Raw genomic sequence first — 23941 nt, forward strand, 5'->3', positions numbered from 1 at the left:
CTGTTGGATTTATTTACATTGTAGTCTCAGCCTAATTTCATTAGACAAGGAACCTTGGAAAATACATTACTGATGTCTTGACCTCAAATCAGTCAAATCAAATTGTATCAGTCACATGCTTTGTAAACAACAGGTGTAGACTAACAGTGAAAAGCTTACTTACTTGTCCTTTTTAAACAATGCAGAGTTGAAGATTTAAAAAAAAGTAGATATACAGTATACAGAATCTACAGTACACTACCGCTCAAAAGCTTGGGGTCACATAGAAATGTCCTTGTTTTTGAAAGAAAAGCACATTTTTTGTCCATTAAAATAAAATAAAATAGATCAGAAATACAGTGTAGACATTGTTAATGTTGTAAATGACTATTGTAGCTGAAAACGGCAGATTCTTTATGGAATATCTACATAGACGTACAGAGGCCCATTATCAGCAACCATCACTCCTGTGTTCCAATGGCACATTGTGTTAGCTAATCCAAGTTTATCATTTTAAATTGATCATTAGAAAACCCTTTTGCAATTATGTTAGCACAGCTGAAAACTGTTGTTCTGGTTAAAGAAGCAATAAAACTGGCCTTCTTTAGACTAGTTGAGTATCTGGAGCATCAGCATTTGTGGGTTTGATTACAGGCTCAAAATGGCCAGAAACAAAGACTTTCTTCTGAAACTCGTCAGTCTATTCTTGTTCTGAGAAATGAAGGCAATTCCATGCGAGAAATTTCCAAGAAACTGAAGATCTCGTTCAACGCTGTGTACTACTCCCTTCACAGAACAGCGCACTACCGCTAAACAGAATAGAAAGAGGAGTGGGAGGCCCCGGTGCACAGCTGAGGAAGAGGACAAGTACATTAGAGTGTCTAGTTTGAGAAACAGACCCCTCACAAGTCCTCAACTGGCAGCTTCATTAAATAGTACCCGCAAAACAGTCTCAACGTCAACAGGGAAGAGGCGACTCCAGGATGCAATGACTTTTCTAAGTGACCCTAAACTTTTGAACGGTAGTGTATACAGTACCAGTCAAAAGTTTGGACACACCTACTCATTCAAGGGTTTTTCTTTATTTGTACTATTTTCTACATGCAGAATAATAGTGAAGAGATCAAACTATGAAATAACACATATGGAATCATGTAGTAACAAAAAAAGTGTTCAACGACACAAAATATATTTTATATTTGAGATTCTAGAAGTAGCCAACCTTTGCCTTGATGACAGCTTTGCACACTATTGGCATTCTCTCAACCAGCTTCACCTGAAATGCTTTTCCAACCATCTTGAAGAAGTTCCCACATATGCTGAATACTTGTTGGCTGCTTTTCCTTCACTCTTTGGTCCAACTAATCCCAAATCCTCTCAATTGGGTTGAGGTTGGGTGATTGTGGAGGCCAGGTCATCTGATGTATCATTAGGATTTTGCTTGTGCTTAGCTATATTCCATTTATTTTATCCTAAACAATTACCTGGTCCTTGCCTGATGACAAGCATACCCATAACATTGTGCAGCCACCACCATGCTTGAAAATATGGTACTCAGTGATGAGATGTGTTGGATTTGCCCCAAATATAACACTTTGTATTCAGGACAGAAAGTTAATTTATTTGTAACAATTTTTGCAGTTTTACTTTAGTGCCTTATTGCAAACAGGATGGCATATTTTGGAATATTTTTTATTCTGTACAAGCTTCCTTCTTTTCACTCTGTCATTTAGGTTAGTATTCTGGAGTAACTACAATGTTGTTGATCCATCCTCAGTTTTCTCCTATCACAGCCACTAAATTCTGTAACTATTTCAGTCACCAATGGTCTCATGGTGAAATCCCTGAGTGGTTTCCTTCCTCGCTGGCAACGGAGTTAGGAAGGACGCCTGTAACTTTGTAATGACTGGGTGCATTGATACACCATCCAAAGTGTAATGAATAACGTCACCATGCTCAGAGATATTCAATGTCTGCATTTTTATTTTTACCCATCTACCAATAGGTGCCCTTTGCGTGACATTGGAAAACCTCCCTGGACTTTGTCGTTCAATCTGTGTTTGGTAATTCTCTGCTCGAATGAAGGACCTTAAAGGTAATTGTATGTGTGGTGGACAGAGATGAGGTAGTCATACAAAAATCATGTTAAACACTGTTATTGCACAAATTATTACACCATGCAACTTATGTGAGTTAAGACACGTTTTACTCCTGAACTTATTCAGGTTTGCCATCACAAAGGGTTTTAATACATTTCAGCTTTCAATTTTTAATGAATTTGTAAAAATGTCAAAAAACATAATTACACTTTGATATTATGGGGTATTGTGTGTAAGACATTTTAAATTCAGGCTGTAACACAAGAAAGTGTGGTTCTGTAGCTCAGTTGGTAGAGCATGGCGCTTGTAACGCCAGGGTAGTGGGTTCGATTCCCGGGACTACCCATACGTAGAATGTATGTACACATGACTGTAAGTTGCTTTGGATAAAAGCATCTGCTAAATGGCATATTAAAGTGTGGAAAAAGTCAAGGGATGCGAATATTTTCTGAAGGCACTGTAGGTTGAAAACGTCAGTGAAGATACTTGCCAGCTGGTCAGCGCATGCTCTGAGTACACGTCCTGGTATTCTGTCTGGCTCTGCAGTCTTCAAACCACTAATTACAGAAGAATTCAAGACAAATATAAAACCTCGTCTTATATTTATTTACTTCAGAAAACAGTTCTACATTTAAAAACAGAATTCATTAAAAAATCTAATACAAATTCCTGTACAATAGGGACATTTCAGACCATAATTCAAAAGTGAACATGCTTCCTTCCCTGCTATTCTGCAATGCAACCTATAATGCCACACTGCTTTGGAACAGTTGAAACAAGGGGGATGTATTTAATGCTCGAACAGGCTTTGCCTTACTTCTTCAGTGACATCACTGACTACAGTCTATGGAAACCCATTCCATCCAATGTCAGACTACTATGAATTTAGGTTTCTATGAAAGCAATGTGCAATAAACATCCCAATAAAGACATGGAATGTAACCATTGCTAGACTACTAAGTGGTATGAATGTGTCATGGTGAATGAATGTTAGTTTGTTTGACTCCTTGTCTAAGTTAACCCAGCAAGAGTAGTTACTGAAAGTAGACTTCTTCAACTGGCCCAAGTAGGCCCTCTAGAGTTGTTATGAGGCTGGTACAGATATGTCTGTGCTACACTAACCTTATCCCCAGGCTAACTGTCTGTGCTACACTAACCTTATCCCCAGGCTAACAGCTAGAGAGAGACACAGCTGGTGGACAAGACTAGTGCTACAGTATATCCACTTTGTGCAGTTATCATTCAAACCAAGTCATTCCTTTAACGCTGAATAAATAAACTAACGCGCACCCCCCCCCACACACACACACACACACACACACACACACACACACACCTTATTAGGTGTTTTTACCACAGTGTAGACTGAGTTCAACAGTCCTTTGAGGAAAACAAACAGATGAACAACAGATAAGACGATCCAACTAAGTGGTAATAAGGGAAATGCAGTGACTGTAGCCATAGTAGTGAACCATTTAAACCACCAGTGGTGCCAGAAGGACCGGGGTGGTGGTGGTGGCTGAGGGTTCGATGCCCGGGACCAGGGGCCGTTCTGGGTCAGGGGGAGGACAGGCCTTGTTGAAGCGGAGGTCCAGGATGTGTTTCTGCAGGTGTCTGATCCAGTCCTCCTGTACTGACTGAGATCCATGGAACACTGCCTCACAGAACCTGAGGGATGGAATAGAACAGAAAGCAAGAGAGAGAAGGTTGGTTAATATTAATATACAAACAGTCCAGCGCTTAAACCACTTTCTGTGAAACATTGTGGAACCTGTAGTGCAGAGACCCTCGTACGATGCCAATAATAAATCATACAAGTGTGTGACCTCAGGCAATCTGAGTTCAGCGTACATCAAACTATCAGCATTTTGGCAATCAGCTCACCTGCACTTGAGGGTGTACTCTTTGCCCACTTGTTTGACCAGAGGAGTGGAGGGAGGCCTGGGAACCAGGGAAGGGATGTTTCCTGACCGGGGGGGATGTTGAGAGCCGCCGTCCCCCTCTGCTCCCTCCGTATGGGCGGTGTGTTTAGGGACCCGCCGCTCAAAACCTGGCAGACGGGTTGGAAAGGGGTTTCAAATCAGAGTCTACCATAGCTTAACGTTGGTTTTATCAGAGGGAAAACGGGTAGAAAGTTCTGTAGGGGGTGTGTGTGTGTGTGTGTGTGTATGTGCACATGCACGTTTGAGTCGGTTTCCATCTCTCACCTCTAGGAGAGCGTATGTGGTTGAAGTCTCCTCTAGCCCCCTGGGACTGCGTATGAGTGACGGTATGATGGTGATATGACGAGTGTCCCGTCTCCCCCTGTGACCTTTGACCTTGAGCTGCCCTGGACGAACCCCCAGCGACCCTGGCCACCTCTCGGCCCGCCCTGCGGCCCAGCCCCACAGCCCTCTGGGCTCCCGAGGGGAAGGAGCTTGAGTCTGTGGAGGGAAAGTGGGACGGGGCGTTCCTCTGGAAGGGGAAAAGAAATCAAGTGTTGGTGAAATAGTTTTCCCTCTAAGTTGGATTGGTAGTAGAAATAGCATACAGCACACACAGAGGCTGATGTTAGCAACTACAGACCACTGTTATTCTATTGGTGTCAACCTGCCACTTTGCTCTCAATTTAAATCAATATCTGTCCACTCATCTCGTCTCCCCAAGCCTCAGCTACTGTTTAGAAAAGCAAGGACGAAACCCAGCCGCTCTCCGAGACTGAGAGTTGAAGCACTCCTGTCACAGAACTAAGCAGCTGGAAAGTGCCTAAACGTCACGCACTTGAGGGGATGTGATTGTCACTTGCTTTTAATCCAAGATTCGGTGATCAGCGCCACTGCCACAGAGCAATTAGATCCAAACTTAATGGGCGCTATACTTAACCAATAACACCAGAGAGGGTGTGGTATAAGGCCAATATACCACAGCTAAGGGCTGTCCTTATGCACGATGCAACGTGGAGTGCCTGGACAAAGCCCTTAGCCGTGGTATATTGGCCATATACCACAAACCTCCGAGGTGCCTTATTGCTATTATAACTTGGTTACAAACGTAATTAGAGCAGTAAAATAAATGTTTTGTCATACCTGTGGTATATGGTCTGATATACCATGACTATTAGCCAATCAGCATTCAGGGCTCGAACCACCCAGTTTGTAATAGATGATGTAACACTCACCTTAAACCTGATGTTGCGGTCACCGTCGCGGTACTGGCGGTGGATCTCCGCGGCCTTGTGGGGCTGCCTCTGGATCCAGGCGCTGAGCAACTCGATGGGGGAGGCCTTCACACCCTCTGCCCTCCACTCCTTAACCCCCAGCTGGCGGAGGTGTGCCCGGGCGTGGCTCGCCAGCGCCGTGCGGTTCTCAAAGTCAAAGCCGCACAGCTCACAGCACGCATCCCCGGCTGGAACGAGAGAAGAGGACAGGGGGGTTAAAAACAGACATTTGACAGTTGAAGCGTTTCGTGTGATAAACGTTTCTATTTCAGCACTAATTATTAGGCAGGTTACAGAGTTGATTTTTATTATATATATTTTTTTACTAATAATGGAATCAGTCACCTTTGGAAAGAGCTCCTGCTAAATACAATTGCCATCACAGCTGCAATGGAAAACAGTTGCCTGCAACAAATAGCCTGGCTGAGATCTGCTGGTCAGGCGTGAGCACTGTTAGTTTACCAGACTGAGAGGATCCATTCTTATCAGGGGAAGGCTTGTCGTTGAGGGAGTAGTCCAGTGGAGGAGTGAAAGTCCTCTTAGAGCCCTGGGGAGCCCACGAAGGCTCCGAGAACCTCCTGTGATTGGCCCAGGCCGGGTCGGCGCTGGAGTGAGAGGACGATGGCTCCCTCTTGACCTACAACACAATACATCTTTATTGATCCAGTTCAACAGGTTTTTTGCCATCACAGCCCCCAGTCAGAGGAAGGACTGTCAAAGACTTCAGCCACCCAAGTCAGAGGAAGGACTGTCAAAGACTTCAGCCACCCAAGTCAGAGGAAGGACTGTCAAAGACTTCAGCCACCCAAGTCAGAGGAAGGACTGTCAAAGACTTCAGCCACCCAAGTCAGAGGAAGGACTGTCAAAGACTTCAGCCACCCAAGTCAGAGGAAGGACTGTCAAAGACTTCAGCCACCCAAGTCAGAGGAAGGACTGTCAAAGACTTCAGCCACCCAAGTCAGAGGAAGGACTGTCAAAGACTTCAGCCACCCAAGTCAGAGGAAGGACTGTCAAAGACTTCAGCCACCCAAGTCAGAGGAAGGCCCTAAAAAAAAACTGTCAAAGACTTTAGCCACCCAAGTCAGAGGCTGTTCTCTCTGCAAGTGGTACCGGAGCACCAAGTCTGGGACCAAAAGGCTCCTTAACAGCTTCTACCCCGAAGCCATAAAACCGCTGAACAGTTAATCAAATGGCTACCCAGACTATTTACATTGACCCCCTTATGTTATTAATAATCACTCTCTTGTACAGGCTTGAAGTACACTCACTGGACTCTAACCACACACTCACTACACTGACACACCAACACACACGCATATTGACACCACACACACGGAAATACACACCCATGCTTACTGACCCCACACACACACACATGCATACTGACACCACACACACGGAAATACACACCCATGCATACTGACGCCACACACATGCATATTGATGCCACACACACGGACATACAGACCCATGTATATTGACGCCACACACGGACATACAGACCCATGTATATTGACGCCACACACACACGGACATACAGACCCATGTATATTGACGCCACACACGGACATACAGACCCATGTATATTGACCCCACACACACACATGCATACTGACACCACACACACACGGACATACACACCCATGTATATTGACCCCACACACACACATGCATACTGACACCACACACACACGGACATACACACCCATGTATATTGACCCCACACACACACATGCATACTGACACCACACACACACGGACATACACACCCATGCATACTGACACCACACACACACGGACATACACACCCATGTATATTGACGCCACACACACGGACATACACACCCATGTATATTGACGCCACACACACGGACATACACACCCATGTATATTGACGCCACACACACGGACATACACACCCATGTATATTGACGCCACACACACGGACATACACACCCATGTATATTGACGCCACACACACGGACATACACACCCATGTATATTGACGCCACACACACGGACATACACACCCATGTATATTGACGCCACACACATACGGACATGTATATTGACGCCACACACACGGACATACACACCCATGTATATTGACGCCACACACACGGACATACACACCCATGTATATTGACGCCACACACACGGACATACACACCCATGTATATTGACGCCACACACACGGACATACACACCCATGTATATTGACGCCACACACACGGACATACACACCCATGTATATTGACGCCACACACACGGACATACACACCCATGTATATTGACGCCACACACACGGACATACACACCCATGTATATTGACGCCACACACACGGACATACACACCCATGTATATTGACGCCACACACACGGACATACACACCCATGTATATTGACGCCACACACACGGACATACACACCCATGTATATTGACGCCACACACACGGACATACACACCCATGTATATTGACGCCACACACACGGACATACACACCCATGTATATTGACACCACACACACGGACATACACACCCATGTATATTGACGCCACACATACGGACATACAGACCCATGTATATTGACGCCACACACACACGGACATACAGACCCATGTATATTGACGCCACACACACACGGACATACAGACCCATGTATATTGACGCCACACACACACGGACATACAGACCCATGTATATTGACGCCACACACGGACATACAGACCCATGTATATTGACCCCACACACACACATGCATACTGACACCACACACACACGGACATACACACCCATGTATATTGACCCCACACACACACATGCATACTGACACCACACACACACGGACATACACACCCATGTATATTGACCCCACACACACACATGCATACTGACACCACACACACACGGACATACACACCCATGTATATTGACGCCATGTATATTGACCCACACACACGGACATACACACCCATGCATACTGACACCACACACACGGACATACACACATGTATATTGACGCCACACACACGGACATACACACCCATGTATATTGACGCCACACACACGGACATACACACCCATGTATATTGACGCCACACACACGGACATGTATATTGACGCCACACACACGGACATACACACCCATGTATATTGACGCCACACACACGGACATACACACCCATGTATATTGACGCCACACACACGGACATACACACCCACACACGGACATACACACCCATGTATATTGACGCCACACACACGGACATACACACCCATGTATATTGACGCCACACACGGACATACACACCCATGTATATTGACGCCACACACACGGACATACACACCCATGTATATTGACGCCACACACACGGACATAACACCCATGTATATTGACGCCACACACACGGACATACACACCCATGTATATTGACGCCACACACACGGACATACACACCCATGTATATTGACGCCACACACACGGACATACACACCCATGTATATTGACGCCACACACACGGACATACACACCCATGTATATTGACGCCACACACACGGACATACACACCCATGTATATTGACGCCACACACACGGACATACACACCCATGTATATTGACGCCACACACACGGACATACACACCCATGTATATTGACGCCACACACACGGACATACACACCCATGTATATTGACGCCACACACACGGACATACACACCCATGTATATTGACGCCACACACACGGACATACACACCCATGTATATTGACGCCACACACACGGACATACACACATACACACCACGGACATACACACCCATGTATATTGACGCCACACACACGGACATACACACCCATGTATATTGACGCCACACACACGGACATACACACCCATGTATATTGACGCCACACACACGGACATACACACCCATGTATATTGACGCCACACACACGGACATACACACCCATGTATATTGACGGACATACACACCCATGTATATTGACGCCACACACACGGACATACACACCCATGTATATTGACGCCACACACACGGACATACACACCCATGTATATTGACGCCACACACACGGACATACACACCCATGTATATACACACCCATGTATATTGACGCCACACACACGGACATACACACCCATGTATATTGACGCCACACACACGGACATACACACCCATGTATATTGACGCCACACACACGGACATACAGACCCATGTATATTGACGCCACACACGGACATACACACCCATGTATATTGACGCCACACACACGGACATACAGACCCATGTATATTGACGCCACACCCACGGACATACAGACCCATGTATATTGACGCCACACATACGGACATACACATGTGCATATTCATGTCACACATACGGACATACAGACCCATGTATATTGACGCCACACCCACGGACATACAGACCCATGTATATTGACGCCACACATACGGACATACACATGTGCATATTCATGTCACACATACGGACATACAGACCCATGTATATTGACGCCACACACAGGGACATACAGACCCATGTATATTGACACCACACATACGGACATACACATGTTCATATTCATGTCACACACACGGACATACACATGTGCATATTCATGTCACACACACGGACATACACATGTGCATATTCATGTCACACACACGGACATACACATGTGCATATTCATGTCACACACACGGACATACACATGTGCATATTCATGTCACACACACGGACATACACATGTGCATATTCATGTCACACACACGGACATACACATGTGCATATTCATGTCACACATACGGACATACACATGTGCATATTCATGTCACACACACGGACATACACATGTGCATATTCATGTCACACATACGGACATACACATGTGCATATTCATGTCACACACACCTACACACACAAGCTGCTGTTACTCTGTTCATTATCTATGCACTCAACTAACCTTCACCCCCGCACATTGACTCCGCACATTGACCCCTTGTATTTAGCCTCGTTGTTATTTTTTGTGTCGTTTTTGTGTCGTTGCTGACGTTAAACAAAAATTCAAAGGGCAGTAAAGGCACATTTCCGCATATGACCAAATTCAATGTTTTTGTTTACTGTTTCATACATATTTGTGCTTTTACGAAGAAAAATACACATAGCTATGAGGATTCTACATTTAAATTCGTAGCTACATCCATTGTAGCAAGAAGATGACCATGGTGGTCAGGTGAAAAACTAAAACAGTTGACTCATGGCTCGATGATTGGGAGTTCTCCAACATACAGATGGGCAGATGAGAGAGGTGTGTGTGTGTATATATACTGTATGTATATATATACAGCTGAAGTTGAAAGTTTACATACACTTAGGCTGGAGTCATTAAAACCACTCCACAAATTTCTTGTTAAAAAACTATAGTTTTGGCAAGTCGCTTAGAAAATCTACTTTGTGCATGACACAAGTCATTTTTCCAACAATTGTTTACAGACAGAATATTTCACTTATAATTCACTGTATCACAATTCCAGTGGTTCAGAAGTTTACATACACAAAGTTGACTGTGCCTTTAAAAAGCTTGGAAAATTGCAGAAAATTATGTCATGGCTTTAGAAGCTTCTGATAGGCTAATTGACATCATTTGAGTCAATTGGAGGTGTACCTGTGGATGTATTTCAAGGCCTACCTTCAAACTCAGTGCCTCTTTGCTTGACATTATGGGAAAATCCAAAGAAATCAGCCAAGACCTCAGAAAAAAAATTGTAGACCACCACAAGCCTGGTTCATCCTTGGGAGCAATTTCCAAATGCATGAAGGTACCACGTTCATCTGTACTAACAATAGTACGCAAGTATAAACACCATGGGACCACGCAGCCGTCATGCCGCTCAGGAAGGAGACGCGTTCTTCCTCCTAGAGATGAACGTACTTTGGTGCGAAAAGTGCAAATCAATCTCAGAACTCCAGCAAAGGACCTTGTGAAGATGCTGGAGGAAACAGGTACAAAAATATCTATATATCCACAGAAAAACGAGTCCTATATCGACATAACCTGAAAGGCCAATCAGCAAGGAAGAAGCCACTGCTCAAAAATCACCATAAAAAAGCCAGACTACGGTTCTCAACTGCACATGGGGACAAAGATCGTACTTTTTAGAGAAATGTACTCTGGTCTGATGAAACAAAAATAGAACTGTTTGGCCATAATGACCATCGTTATGTTTGGAGGAAAAAGGGGGAGGTTTGCAAGCCGAAGAACACCATCCCAACCATGAAGCACGGGGGTGGCAGCATCATGTTGTGGGGGTGCTTTACTGCAGGAGGGACTAGAGCATCTCACAAAATAGATGGCATCATGAGGATGGAAAATTACGTGGATATATTCAAGCAACATCTCAAGACATCAGTCAGGAAGTTAAAGCTTGGTCGCAAATGGGCCTTCCAAATGGACAATGACCCCAAGCATACGTCCAAAGTTGTGGCAAAATGGCTTAAGAACTAAGTCAAGGTATTGGAGTGGACATCACAATGCCCTGACCTCAATTCCATAGAAAATATGGGCAAAACTGAAAAAGAGTGTGCGAGCAAGGAGGCCTACAAACCTGACTCAGTTACACCAGCTCTGTCAGGAGGAATGGGCCAAAATTCACCCAACTTATTGTGGGAAGCTTGTGGAAGGCTACCCAAACGTTTGACTCAAGTTAAACAATTTAAAGGCAATGCTAGCCAATACTAATTGAGTGTATGTAAACTTCTGACCCACTGGGAATGTGATTAAATAAATAAAAGCTGAAATAAATCACTCTCTACTATTATTCTGACATTTCAAATTAAAATAAAATGGTGATCCTAACTGACCTAAGACAGGGAATTTTTACTAGGATTAAATGGAATTGTGAAAAACTGAGGAGTTTAAATGTATTTGGCTAAGGTGTATGTAAACTTCCAACTTCAACTGTATGCATGTATACTCTCACACACACAAAAGTTTGGGGTCACTTAGAAATGTCCTTGTTTTTTAAAGAAATTCAAAAAAATTTGTCCATTAAAAGAACTTCAAATTAATCAGAAACACAGTGTAGACATTGTTAATATTGTAAATGACTATTGTAGCTGGAAACGGCAGATTTTTTATGGAATATCTACATAAGCGTACAGAGGCCCATTATCAGCAACCATCACTCCTGTGTTCCAATGGCACGTTGTGTTAGCTAATCCAAGTTTATCATTTGAAAAAGCTAATTGATCATTAGAAAACCCTTTTGCAATTATGTTTGCACAGCTGAAAACTGCTGGTCTGATTAAAGAAGCAATTCAAACTGGCCTTCTTTAGACTAGTTGAGTATCTGGAGCATCAGCATTTGTGGGTTCGATTACAGGCTCAAAATGGCCAGAAACAATGGAATTTCTTCTGAAACTCATCAGTCTATTCTTGTTCTGAGAAATGAAGGCAATTCCATGTGAGACACTGCGAAGAAACTGAAGATCTCGTACAATGCTGTGTACTACTCCCTTCACAGAACAGCGCAAACGGGCTCTAACCAGAATAGAAAGAGGAGTGGGAGGCCCCGGTGCACAACTGAGCAAGATGACAAGTACATTAGAGTGTCTAGTTTGAGAAACAGACGCCTCACAAGTCCTCAACTGGCCGCTTCATTAAATATTACCAGTCTCAACGTCAACAGTGAAGAGGCAACTCCGGGATGCTGGCCTTCTAGGCAGAGTTGCAAATAAAAAGCCATCTCTCTGTCCAGTGTCTGTGTTCTTTTGTCCATCTTAATCTTTTATTTTTATTGGCCAGTCTGAAATATGGCTTTTTCTTTGCAACTCTGCCTAGAAGGCCAGCATCCCGGAGTCGCCTCTTCACTGTTGACATTGAGACTGATGTTTTGCGGGTATTAACTGTCCAGTCATATTTGCTTACGATGCACATAATTGTATTATCAGAGCGTGCCAGTGGACTTCTGGTAAGTATGCTTTAGTGAGAAAGTGTTGAGATCAGGTAAAACTATGTTTACCTACCCTCAAAATGAATATTTATGAGGAAATTCCCCCCACCCAAAACTTCTCACCTCAAAGCATTTTTATTTTATTTGAAGAGGTTGGGCTGAAATTGGGGTTGAGAGTTACCCTTTAAGCAGAAGTTATGATTCGCCCCTTAGTGCCTTGCTCGAGGGCACAACTGCAGCCGGTAGGTAGCACATGACGAGATATTGACCTGCCCTCCATTGCCAACTGGACTGCACACATACACGCACTCACCTGGGTGGCAGTGGCACTTCCCTCCTTCAGCAGGATGTCTCTCAACAGGTCGATGGGCGACTCGTTGACAGACCACATGACTCCCAGCTGGCGCAGGTGGGAGCGGGCGTGGCAGGACAGGGCCTTGCGGCTGTCAAAGAACTGGCCACAGAATTCACAGGTGATCATGAGCTCCTGGTCTGAACCTGGGGAAGGGAAAGGGAGGGAGGGATTTGTCCCTTGACATGTCTCTGCATTTAGCTATGCTGCTTTGACTGAATGGATGGTCAATGGTCTGAGTGCAGTTTTACATCAAACAAATTAGAAACCACAGAATGTATACCACTTGGTCAAAAAGATAGGACCCTCATCTTACCGGAGTTGAAGGACTGGCCATTTTTGGCCCACTTCTGAGAACCCTGAGATCCATTACTGCTGCTGTACCCCCCAAGCGGACTGGAGAACCCCACACCCAGCTCCATCTCCAGGGGCTCCGGCTTGGGATAGACCAGGGTGGAGCCCTTCTTGGCCTTGGACCTGGGATTGTGGCTGGAGGCCAAGGGGCTGAGGTGGGCGTTAGCTGGGGATCTAGAAGGGGTCTTGGTGGTGGTGTTACCGGGTCGTACCGATGCAGCGGCCGCAAGCACACCGCTGCTGACCAGCTGCTGGACCGTGTCGATGGCCGACGCCTTGCCCAGGAGGTCGGTGACACCGAGTTGGCGCAGGTGAGAGCGGGAGTGGCTTGCTAGGCCTTTGCGGTTCTCAAACTCCTCACCGCACAAGACACAGGTGAACTCACCTGTATTTCAAATAATTTGTTTTTGATGAACCAACATGAGGTTTTATCATTTACCTTTTCTTGTTCTGTTCTTTGAATTGTGACTTCCTTTTAAAATGACTTAAACTAAAATGACTAAATTTGACTTAAAATATGACTTAAACTAAATGGATGTACCAATCACAGATTGCCCCTTTAAAAATCATTTGAAACTCACCCGTGCTGAGCCTATGATCCTGTGGAGCAGTTCCTTCTGACGCGGAGGGCTTGGGCCGTTTGTTGGAGGGAGGCTGGTGAAGGGAGGAGGAGGGGGATCCTTTATGTATAGCAGGCGATGTGGACGAACCAGAGCCGGAGGGCCGTTTGTTAGAGTTAGAAGACATAGAAGGGTTATAGACGTTGAGACCTTCACTTGCTATAGGTTGGAGGTCTTCCGCTTCCATGATCTGGTAGAGGAATTCTATTGGTCCTCCTTTCGTCTCTGTGTTCTCGGTGATGCCGAACTGGCGCAAGTGGGCCCGGCAGTGACTGGCCAGGCCTTTGCGGGACTCATACCAGGCGCCGCACAATTGGCACACATGCACCTCGTCATTGGTGTCCATCGCTGTAGAGGCAGGGGAGGATCCAGAGACTGGTGTTAGAAAGTGCCATGTTATACTTGAGGTTAATAATGTCATTACATAAGAACAGAAATATCTATCTGTATACATGTAATGGTACAACGTTCAATTCCACAAATATAATAGGCCTAATATGTGACTTCCTGATGACAAACATCTAATAACGGAACACTTCAAATATCCACTCCAATGGAAAACACCCAGGCTGAGACTTACCCAGGGTGAGAGGGGCATCCGTCTCCTGCGGTGCCCAGGCAGGCTTGGCCGGGGCCAGGCTCGCTCCCCCTGAGGCCGATGGTGTCTTGCCTGCTGTTAGGAACGACGACATGGAAGACTGCCGAGGCTTGGCCAAAACTGTCCCTTTACGAGCTACCTTGGATATATTATTCTGTGGAGTTGTCACTACTTTGACCCTACCCCCGAGAGGTGACTCCTTCTGGGAGATGAGTGTCCCTGACCCCTTGGGTTTTTTGGGTGAAGAGTAGATGGGTTTGGGTGGGTGCATGGAACCGTCCCTGTCCTGAATCAGCTGGTAGAGTAAGTCAATGGGAGCTCCGCTGTTGTCCGAGACAGCCACGCCGAGCTGACGGAGGTGGAGTCTGGCGTGACTGGAGAGACCCCGCCGCGTCTCGAAGTAGGTCCCGCACACCTCACACATAACCGGGGCCAGGGCTGAGGGACAAGAGAGAGAGGAGGGAGGGAGGAGAGGAGGAAGGGAAGAAGAGAGGAGGAAGGGAAGAGAGTAAGTGGTGCAGAGGAAATAGTAAGAGTAAGGAGTGTAAATCCAGAGACATTCTGAATCTGAGGCAAAACTATGCTTCTAATCAAAAATGGTTCCAACTGGCTCAGACTATAATTCATGCACACCTTCTCTTTTCCTCTTTGTTCTTACCCTCTTCTTTTGTGTTCTCCATGAGTGCGGGTGACTAGATGACTTTGATTCCAGAGTTGAAGATGGAACTAGCCTAGGATGTTGTCTTCTTCTGTACATAAGATAATTGAGAGGGGGAAAATGGATAGAAAACATATGGTGTATGTCTTAGCAGCTCATTGGTTAGAAAGTAAATGAAACAGCATGCGCATCCAGTCAATTCAGACCACTCTGATTTGGTCATAATGTAAGTTACCAGTCAGTTCCAACTCAAGGGCTGTCAAACTTCTTGAATGACACTCAGACCAGCAACAGCAGCTGAGCTGAGTTCCCCTTCAATACATGTAAACAGAGATAGGAGTTCATTTGCTTAGATTGTAAGCTCGCTAGCTAGCTAGCTGCCATAACGATTTGAAAATACAACTCCACATCTTGGCTATCTAGCAATTTAGCAAAATAATACGTAAATAATATGTAAACTGGTATTGTAGTTTGTTAGCTAAATGCACTTTGCTAGCTAACGTTAGCTTGCTGGCTAGATAGCTAGGTTTGTTGAAAACTGGATTTGTCAGAGAAGAGGATACTTCACAATAAGACATGATAGGTAGCTAAGAACTTAACTAGTTAAACAGACCAGAACTCACCGAAAATATACCTAGATTATCCTCTTGAATAATTTAACTCGACAATTTAACCCATGTTCCACCATCAGCGCCTGTGAAGAGTTTACAGCAATCGTTTCCGGGTCAAAATATTTACTCATACAAATTAAAAGTCCTTTAAATCCATCGATTGAACATTAAAAAAATATAATATAATGTGGTGTCATTCCACAGAAACACTTTTGTGTATACATATTGTAATATCAGAAAGCGTTTTGAATTTAAATTAATCACACAACAAGCTATCTAATTCGATTAAAGTTTATTTTAACGATTTCTCTGGCGACTTTTATTTTGAAAACAGAATCTTTTAAAACGTATAGGGAAAGTTCTATCTTCCGGATTAGCGGCTTTCACGCCATTGCAGTAAACCGCAACACAAACGCTTTTCACAAGAAACGTAAGTATATATTTGATACTTCGACTATCACTCCGTGCATATTATGCTTGGTGTATTTTTCAGCTGCTAACATGTCGCTACTTTTGCTGTGGTTGCAAAGAGTTGCAGACAAAAGAAACCGGCTAACAACTAACGTTAGCTAGGCATTGTGGGTCAAGCCTCATTTGAACAGTTTGGTGGGTGTGGGGGATTGGTACCTTGTTAGCCAATTAGCTAGCTGGTTGTAATGTAACTAGCTGCATAGATGGCTAGTAAATGAATGCATACAATACTATTGAGTTTTATTGTTCAACATGTGTATTTAACAATCGTATAGGCATTATATAGATTCAAGTTTGTCACGTGCAAAATTACAGTGAAATGCCTTGTTAACGTTAGTTCCAAACCCAACTATGTAGTAATCAATATCCTAGACTTGAGTTAAAAGTTACTATTTTCATGGCTCAAACAATTATTTGACAAGAACCGTTTAATGTCAACCGAGTACAAAATGTCGTCTTTGGGGCAGGTTTAAGGCTACAGTGTAAAACCTTTGTTCTCACGCACAGCCTTGAACAACTGACTTGCATGTGACTAGGCTTGGTATTGGCAAGTTGATCCTGAAGCATTGTACAGCACTGCAGTATAATTGGTATCAGTGTAAATAAAATAACTGGAGCTTTGAGCATTTTTTAAAACATTTCATTTGTTTTATTACTTTGTATGACTGACTTTTCTTCATATGCTTGTTAAAAAGGAGTGAGAGGCTCCTGGACCATAACCTACACGACTCCACCCTATTTGCTTTGGCATATTGAGAAGTTCCAAACTGTCTTGATTCACTGTTGATATACTTTGCTGGGTCGTTTGTCTTTCCCAGTGAACTGTCATTGTCACCACCATGTCATCTGGAAACGCTAAGATAGGCCACCCGGCCCCACAGTTCAAAGCCACTGCTGTGGTGGATGGACAGTTTAAAGAGATCCAGCTGTCTGACTACATGGGTAAGGACTTTATGATTTTATCTAAATGACCATTTTATTAGCATGTCAGTTTACAGGTTTACCATCAAACAACAAAGTTGCTGAAACATCAGAATGTTTCCATGGATATCCAGAAAAAGCCAGAATGTTGTATACGATTATATTTGAGGTTACTTTACTGGTTGTACTTGCTGTTGGTACTTTTGGCGGTAGGAATCCTTTTTTTTCGGCGCCTGTAGGTCCAAATGTAACCGAAAGTAGTTGACCACAGCGTGTTTCCTTGCAATCAGCTGGCGTCAGTATTGAAATCAAAAGTACAGTTATACAGACCAGTGTACTGAAAGTCTGGTTAATACTACTATGGATATTTTGTCTAAATTTGAGTAGCTGAAGGACAAACCGCACAGACAACAGGTAGATCAAGTTTAAATGTAATTTTATTAAACATTCTGGCTTGAAATTACCATTGACACAAATGTCACAGGCTGTATATACCAATTTGTTTTTACAGCCTCATTAATCAGACTAACTACTAAGCTAAGGGTCTTCATTGTCTTTAACAACCATGCTGAACTACGCATGATGCCATTTTTAACAAGGCCAGTCAGCTGTGTGTGTGTTTGTGCAGGGTACAGAATAGTTCATATTCTAGCCAGTCAGAATATAACTGTCTTATGTCACCTTCCAAGAATAGGCTATAGAGTAGCATGTACACTACTGGCACCCGGCGCCAAATAAGCTACTGTGTTATTGCTGTCCAAAGAGACTAGGCCTACATGTACCCAAACACACTTCCTGCTCCTCTCCTGTGTGTCCCCTCCAGGGAAGTATGTGGTGTTCTTCTTCTACCCACTGGACTTCACTTTCGTGTGCCCCACTGAGATCGTGGCCTTCAGCGACCAGGCCGAGGAGTTCCGCAAGATCGGCTGTGAGGTCATCGGCGCCTCCACAGACTCTCACTTTAGCCACCTGGCCTGGTAAGAACTTGTTTAGACTTTTGAGCATTGAGTTTTAGTCATTTCTCTTGATGAGAACTTTAAATGCATGGAGACATACAGTATGGTTGAATATTCCTGCATGTGACAGCACCTTGATCATAACGGTCAAGAGGCTGACCTATTTCAACTGATAACAAATGTATCTGCATTTCTGTCAGTGTAAAATTCTTTCCAGTTGACCACATCTTCCAATTGTAAAAAATACAAATGTAAACAGGCGTTTGAGCCAGAGCATGGGTGTGTACTATCTCGTCTCTGCCTGCTGTACTGTCTAATGGTGATAAGTGCCATAGCTCTTAGAAGAACTAACGGTCACTGGACTCAATCCAACAATGTTTTTAGAATCCTCCCTCTATGTAGTTTACATTTGCATTAATTGTTCATTTACTTTGACTATTACTGTGTGATGTCAGTATTCAGAATTCTTCATTTGACTTTCTGTTACTATGTGATGCTCACTACATCCTTAATGAAGCGTAAACAAGGGCTGGATTTATGACGTTGACATTGCCCTCTCCCTCCCTATAGGATCAACACCCCCAGGAAGCAGGGTGGTTTGGGACCAATGAACATCCCCCTTGTGGCTGACCTCACCCAGTCTATCTCCAGAGACTACGGAGTGCTGAAGGAGGACCAGGGCATCGCTTACAGGTCAGTTATTAACGACACTGCCGTCAGTAGTGTGGATGTGAAACCTCTGTATACAAAGTGCCATTTGAAGTTTAGTGTGCACTTGCAAGGTCATTGTTAAATGAATGTGTGCTTAATTTGGCATTTGATTCACTTTCATATTGGCTGACTTTGACTTTTACTCTTGTTTTGGATATTGATTCAAGCATGTAGTCTCAGATGCCCTGTGTGGCCTTCTGACCCTCACTGTCTGCTTCCTCTCTCTCTCAGGGGTCTGTTTGTGATTGACGACAAGGGCATCCTGAGGCAGATCACCATCAACGACCTGCCAGTGGGCCGCTCTGTGGACGAGACCCTTCGTCTGGTGCAGGCCTTCCAGCACACAGACAAATATGGAGAGGGTAAGCGATTAGCAGGTTTTTGTTTCCTAGTTATTTCAAGAACCAGCATAGGGCTAGCATAGGCTTACCTGTGCGACCTAGAATTTGTTCCCCTACATTTGACACGCGTGCCACTTCTAAATAAAATAAAAAAGGAAATAAAACGTTTGCGTAGATCCCTGCAGCATCTGGATCTAGTCTCATTGCTATGCACAGGACACTTCCAACACAGTTTTTTTTTTAGGCATGAAGTCATTCAGTTCACAGAGCAAGCGATCATTTTCTATTTACAATACCTAATACCACTTCATTAGTCTGTTTATATGGGAGCTCACTTTCAAACATGTGGAATGTGTTTGGAAAACATGGCATTTTTACCATTGGTTAGCAATTGTTGGCATATTCCATGTTGGTGTGACTCATCCTGGGCTTGTCCCTCTCCTCCTGTGACAGTGTGTCCCGCTGGCTGGAAGCCAGGCAGTGACACCATCGTCCCCGACATCCAGAAGAGCAAGGAGTTCTTCTCCAAACAGTGACAACACAACAGAGCCCCAGGCTGTGTCAATAATGGCACCCTATATAGTGCATACGGACCCCTGTCAAAATTAGTGCACTTTTATAGTGAATAGGGTGCCATTTCCGACTCAAGTGTCTCCCCGAGATGTCCTAGCACTTACCTTCAGATGGTAGTCCTCCCTTTAGCAACAGTCTCTTGGTGTCCAACCCACACTTATACATAAGTTTTAAAGAACCTGTTAGACTCTCACTCTTCTATCTGTATGACAAATTAGCTACTGGTGGAAACAGTTTATTCTAGTCCCATGCACTGAAAGTGTTTTTTTTTCTTAATGCTTCATCACAATTGTTAACTACTGAGTCTACTGTCATGGGACATTAATAACAAATGGAGAAAATAATGATTTACATGTTAGCAGTGTTTCTGTCTGAAATAAAACTTAAGTGGAGGTTGCTGTCGTGTGAAATGTATTTTTGACCACTAGGCGGAGCTCCATCGCCACTTTGCCAGATTCTCGCCTAAATCTGACAGATCTGCTTCAACAATGGTAGGTGGTGATTGCGTAATGTGGAGAATTCCCAGCAGTCTTTGTCAATAGAATATCCTGCACCCTGGATTGGATTCCTTGAAGCAGGCTACGTTATAAAAGCACTGTCAGGCATCAATGACACCTTTTCTATAAAGTTGGTCTCCAAATAAATGCGGAGAACCTACCGCTCTGCATCCTACCCTGCCTTCCCTAGATCATTGGCTAACATTTCAGAGGACATGTACTAGGACCTAGCTCTAGTTTAGAAATAATAATAATATATGCCATTGACTGTCTTCCTTTGGATGGAGTTGAATTTAGAACTTTGCTCGAGCTCTGCTGATATCAATGATATGACCTTCATTTGGTCTGTACTAGTCCTACATTTTTCCTGTATCTTATTGGCAAGGCCATTTGCTGAGTTTACATTCGACTTTGAATGTTCAGAGACCTGTGCAAGATTACTCCCACGTAGCCTACCAATGTTTAGTTTCCCTTCTCACAACAGCGAAGAAAGTTTGCTTTGCTGGAAAGTTGACCCGTGTGTTTTTATCTCGACATTAGTTTCGCATAGGGTTGTTTTGGGGACTCAACACTGCGGTGGGTGACTGGGGAAACTCCCGTTTAAGTTTGCCATTGACAAACGTCTTCACACGCACAGTATGGTCTAGTAGTAAGGTCTCTCGAAAACGCGCCGCTCTGACGGGCAATGTAGGTGGGGGTTCACGGAAATCTTCCCCTTGCTGTGACGTATTATTTAAAAAAAAACCATATTTGGCAATACGTATGTACGTCAGAAGGCAAACAACGCGAGCACGTCAAGCCCCGTTTCTGTGTTGGTTGATTAAAAACAAACCTTTCCTGATAATTTACTGGTTACTGTGGGAAATTCCAATGTAATTATGTATCCATGTAAAAACACACCTACTTATATGTTTACACTAAAGCTTGTCATGAACATGATAGCTGAAATGTAATATAGGCCCAATCTAATTAATAGGCATACAGCGTTTGTTGGTTTGAGAAATGTCAATGGAGTTATGTAGAAAGGATACAATGTAAAATAGACGAGGGAAAGTTAAGATTTTACTTAAATATATACTGTACAAGTAAAAAAGACAGTGAGGATCAACCTGACTTAAAACAATAACTTATAAATGGAATGCATTTCACAAATGACAGTTCAAATGAATAAAAACAAATGTAAACGGGCAAAGCCATTACTGGAGGACACTGTATATAACTTGTTCAGAATGCCCCGAGTGTTATTAGTCTTATTGTGCACGCGGTTTCCCATGTCCATCATACCCTGGAAACCAATAAACAATGCAAAAAAACAACCAACTTTTAAATATTTTCAACATGAAAACACATGGTAGTTCACTCAATTGCTATTTCAACAGTGCAATACGTTCTGATTGCTTTAACAAAGGAAAACAAATGTAATTTCCTATTATTGCCCAGTGTTTATTTTATAGTCCATCGTTTTATAGTTTTCAAAACGACTTGATCTTGGATGTCAACATGAGTTGACAGCCAGAACTGACGTGTGTCATAACTTTCTGTTTGAGTTGAGCTACCTGCTCGCGCAGGACGGAAGCTGTGCTGGAGAGCCCGGCGTTGTCTGTCTTCAGAATCTTCACCTTGTCCTCCAAGCGCGAGATGCGCTCCAGCTTGCGCTTCCGGCACTTGGTGGCTGCCAGGCGGTTCCTGAGCCTCTTGCGCTCGGCCTTGATGCGCTCCTGGTTCTCCATGTCGATTGGGGACATGCCGCAAACTGACTCGTCGTCGCTACTCTGCATGTCTGGAACGGTCTGGGGCTCCTCTTTCAGCCCCAAATATCGCTGTGCGTGTATGCCTGCTCCGGATAGAGGGTGCTGGAAGTGGTGGGATGGGTGCGCCGCGGCTTGGTGGTGCTGGTACTGGTGATGAGGCAGGTAGCTGATGGTGGTGGAGGGGTAGCTGCTGGTTGTAGGTGTGAGGTTAGTGTGAGGGCTACAGCTGTCCAGGGTGGTGTACTCTAGGTGCTCCGGCTGCATGGAGGAACCAAACACGGTGGAGGCCACAGTGCACGTGGAGACTCCACCGGTTCCGATGGACACGTTCGGTGGCGGCATCTGGTTCATCTTGTGGAGGTCGTCCAGAGCTTTAACGAACCCGTCCGCGAAGCCCTCTTGTTCCTCTGTGATTCCCCTACTGTAGAAGTACTGCCCAGGTGTCGGTGTGGTAGTGATGACACCGTTGCTGTTCTGGATGATCAATCGCTCCAGTTCAGGAGAGGCGAGCTTCAGCGAGCCGGTTTCTGATGCGCCCCCGGTCGGATAGAATTCACTCTCGTTGCGCAGCTGAGCCTTGAGGCTTTGGTTCCGATAATTCTCGGCGAAGTTCAAGTTCATGTTCTGCTTGAGGAGCTTGTAGTCGTGCAGGGCAGCGCCTGAATGACCATAAGCAGAAAGAAACGAGTCGTCATGATAGAAAGGCTGTTCCATTATTGTGGACATTATTTCATATATTGCTGGAATTCTTCAGTGTAGTAGCTGAATTTATAAGTCCAAAAAAGGGCAAGCCCTCTCGAGTGTCTTTTCAGCAACCAAACGTTTCCGCAGAAGGTATATTATAATCAAGCCCAAAGTTATCAATGTAGAACAGAGCAAAACTTCCAAAATAGTGGAACTGTACTGTACCGAGTCAATAGTCGTCGGGTTTTTTTTCTTGAACGTTGTATTCAAACTGATGTCCGGTGACTAATTATTGGATTCCACACAGTCTTTCGTGCCGTTGATATTTCTTTGCGAACTGGAATGTTAGTTGTTTTCTCGCTGGTTTAAACTCGTGTTCTACCAGTGTTCATGCGATACAGGCAATTTATACACTTTATAGTGCAAGAAACGCACCGATTGGCCAGCCCTTCTTCCACGCCCTGAAACGTCAGCTGCTCGATGACGTTGTTGCCAGGAACTGCTGAGATAAACAAGACTTGAGAGAGAGGAAAGTGATAGGCGGCGTAAATTATTTTATACATCTATCTGGGTTAAATGGTAGTGTTATTTGCGTCGAAC

At 44.2% G+C, this 23941-nt stretch overlaps 3 protein-coding genes across 7 annotated transcripts in view; 1 reads left to right on the forward strand and 2 right to left on the reverse strand.

Moving 5' to 3' along the window:
- wiza (WIZ zinc finger a) overlaps positions 1-16549 on the reverse strand; it is a 22230-nt gene extending 5681 nt beyond the window's left edge. The window contains exons 1-12 of one of the 4 annotated variants that reach the window (XR_006833294.1): positions 16449-16547; positions 16061-16137; positions 15826-15913; positions 15150-15605; positions 14531-14917; positions 13912-14334; positions 13557-13741; positions 5737-5911; positions 5236-5462; positions 4286-4532; positions 3963-4128; positions 3379-3746 (exon numbers count right to left, since the gene is read on the reverse strand). Coding sequence is in view for 1 of the 4 variants with exons in the window: in XM_046312561.1 (XP_046168517.1) it covers positions 3554-3746; positions 3963-4128; positions 4286-4532; positions 5236-5462; positions 5737-5911; positions 13557-13741; positions 13912-14334; positions 14531-14917; positions 15150-15605; positions 15826-15847 (2481 nt within the window). In the remaining 3 variants the exon portion in view is untranslated. Of the gene's footprint in view, positions 1-2663; positions 3747-3962; positions 4129-4285; positions 4533-5235; positions 5463-5736; positions 5912-13556; positions 13742-13911; positions 14335-14530; positions 14918-15149; positions 15606-15825; positions 15917-16060; positions 16138-16448 lie in introns of those variants that run through there. The other 3 variants (XR_006833292.1, XM_046312561.1, XR_006833293.1) reach the window with 3 other exon arrangements.
- Positions 16550-16735: 186 nt separating this feature from the next.
- LOC124003731 (peroxiredoxin-1-like) lies at positions 16736-20805 on the forward strand. The gene is made up of 6 exons (XM_046312277.1): positions 16736-16866; positions 17726-17849; positions 18652-18805; positions 19355-19477; positions 19727-19857; positions 20290-20805. The coding sequence occupies exons 2-6, from the start codon at positions 17747-17749 to the stop codon at positions 20370-20372; spliced, it is 594 nt and encodes a 197-aa protein (XP_046168233.1). The 5' UTR covers positions 16736-16866; positions 17726-17746; the 3' UTR covers positions 20373-20805.
- A 1150-nt stretch (positions 20806-21955) lies between these two features.
- On the reverse strand, positions 21956-23741 carry LOC124003137 (transcription factor jun-B-like). Of its 2 annotated transcripts, XM_046311202.1 has the most exons (2): positions 23567-23741; positions 21956-23316 (listed from the first exon to the last, which is right to left on the reverse strand). In XM_046311202.1, the coding sequence occupies exon 2, from the start codon at positions 23276-23278 to the stop codon at positions 22379-22381; it is 900 nt and encodes a 299-aa protein (XP_046167158.1). In that variant the 5' UTR covers positions 23279-23316; positions 23567-23741; the 3' UTR covers positions 21956-22378. The 2 variants fall into 2 exon arrangements, with proteins under 2 accessions (XP_046167158.1, XP_046167157.1); XM_046311201.1 differs by having other exon boundaries at positions 21956-23741.
- Positions 23742-23941: the final 200 nt, after the last annotated feature.

This window comes from Oncorhynchus gorbuscha, linkage group LG18, assembly GCF_021184085.1.
Source record: "Oncorhynchus gorbuscha isolate QuinsamMale2020 ecotype Even-year linkage group LG18, OgorEven_v1.0, whole genome shotgun sequence".
Classification (NCBI taxonomy): Eukaryota; Metazoa; Chordata; class Actinopteri; order Salmoniformes; family Salmonidae; genus Oncorhynchus; species Oncorhynchus gorbuscha.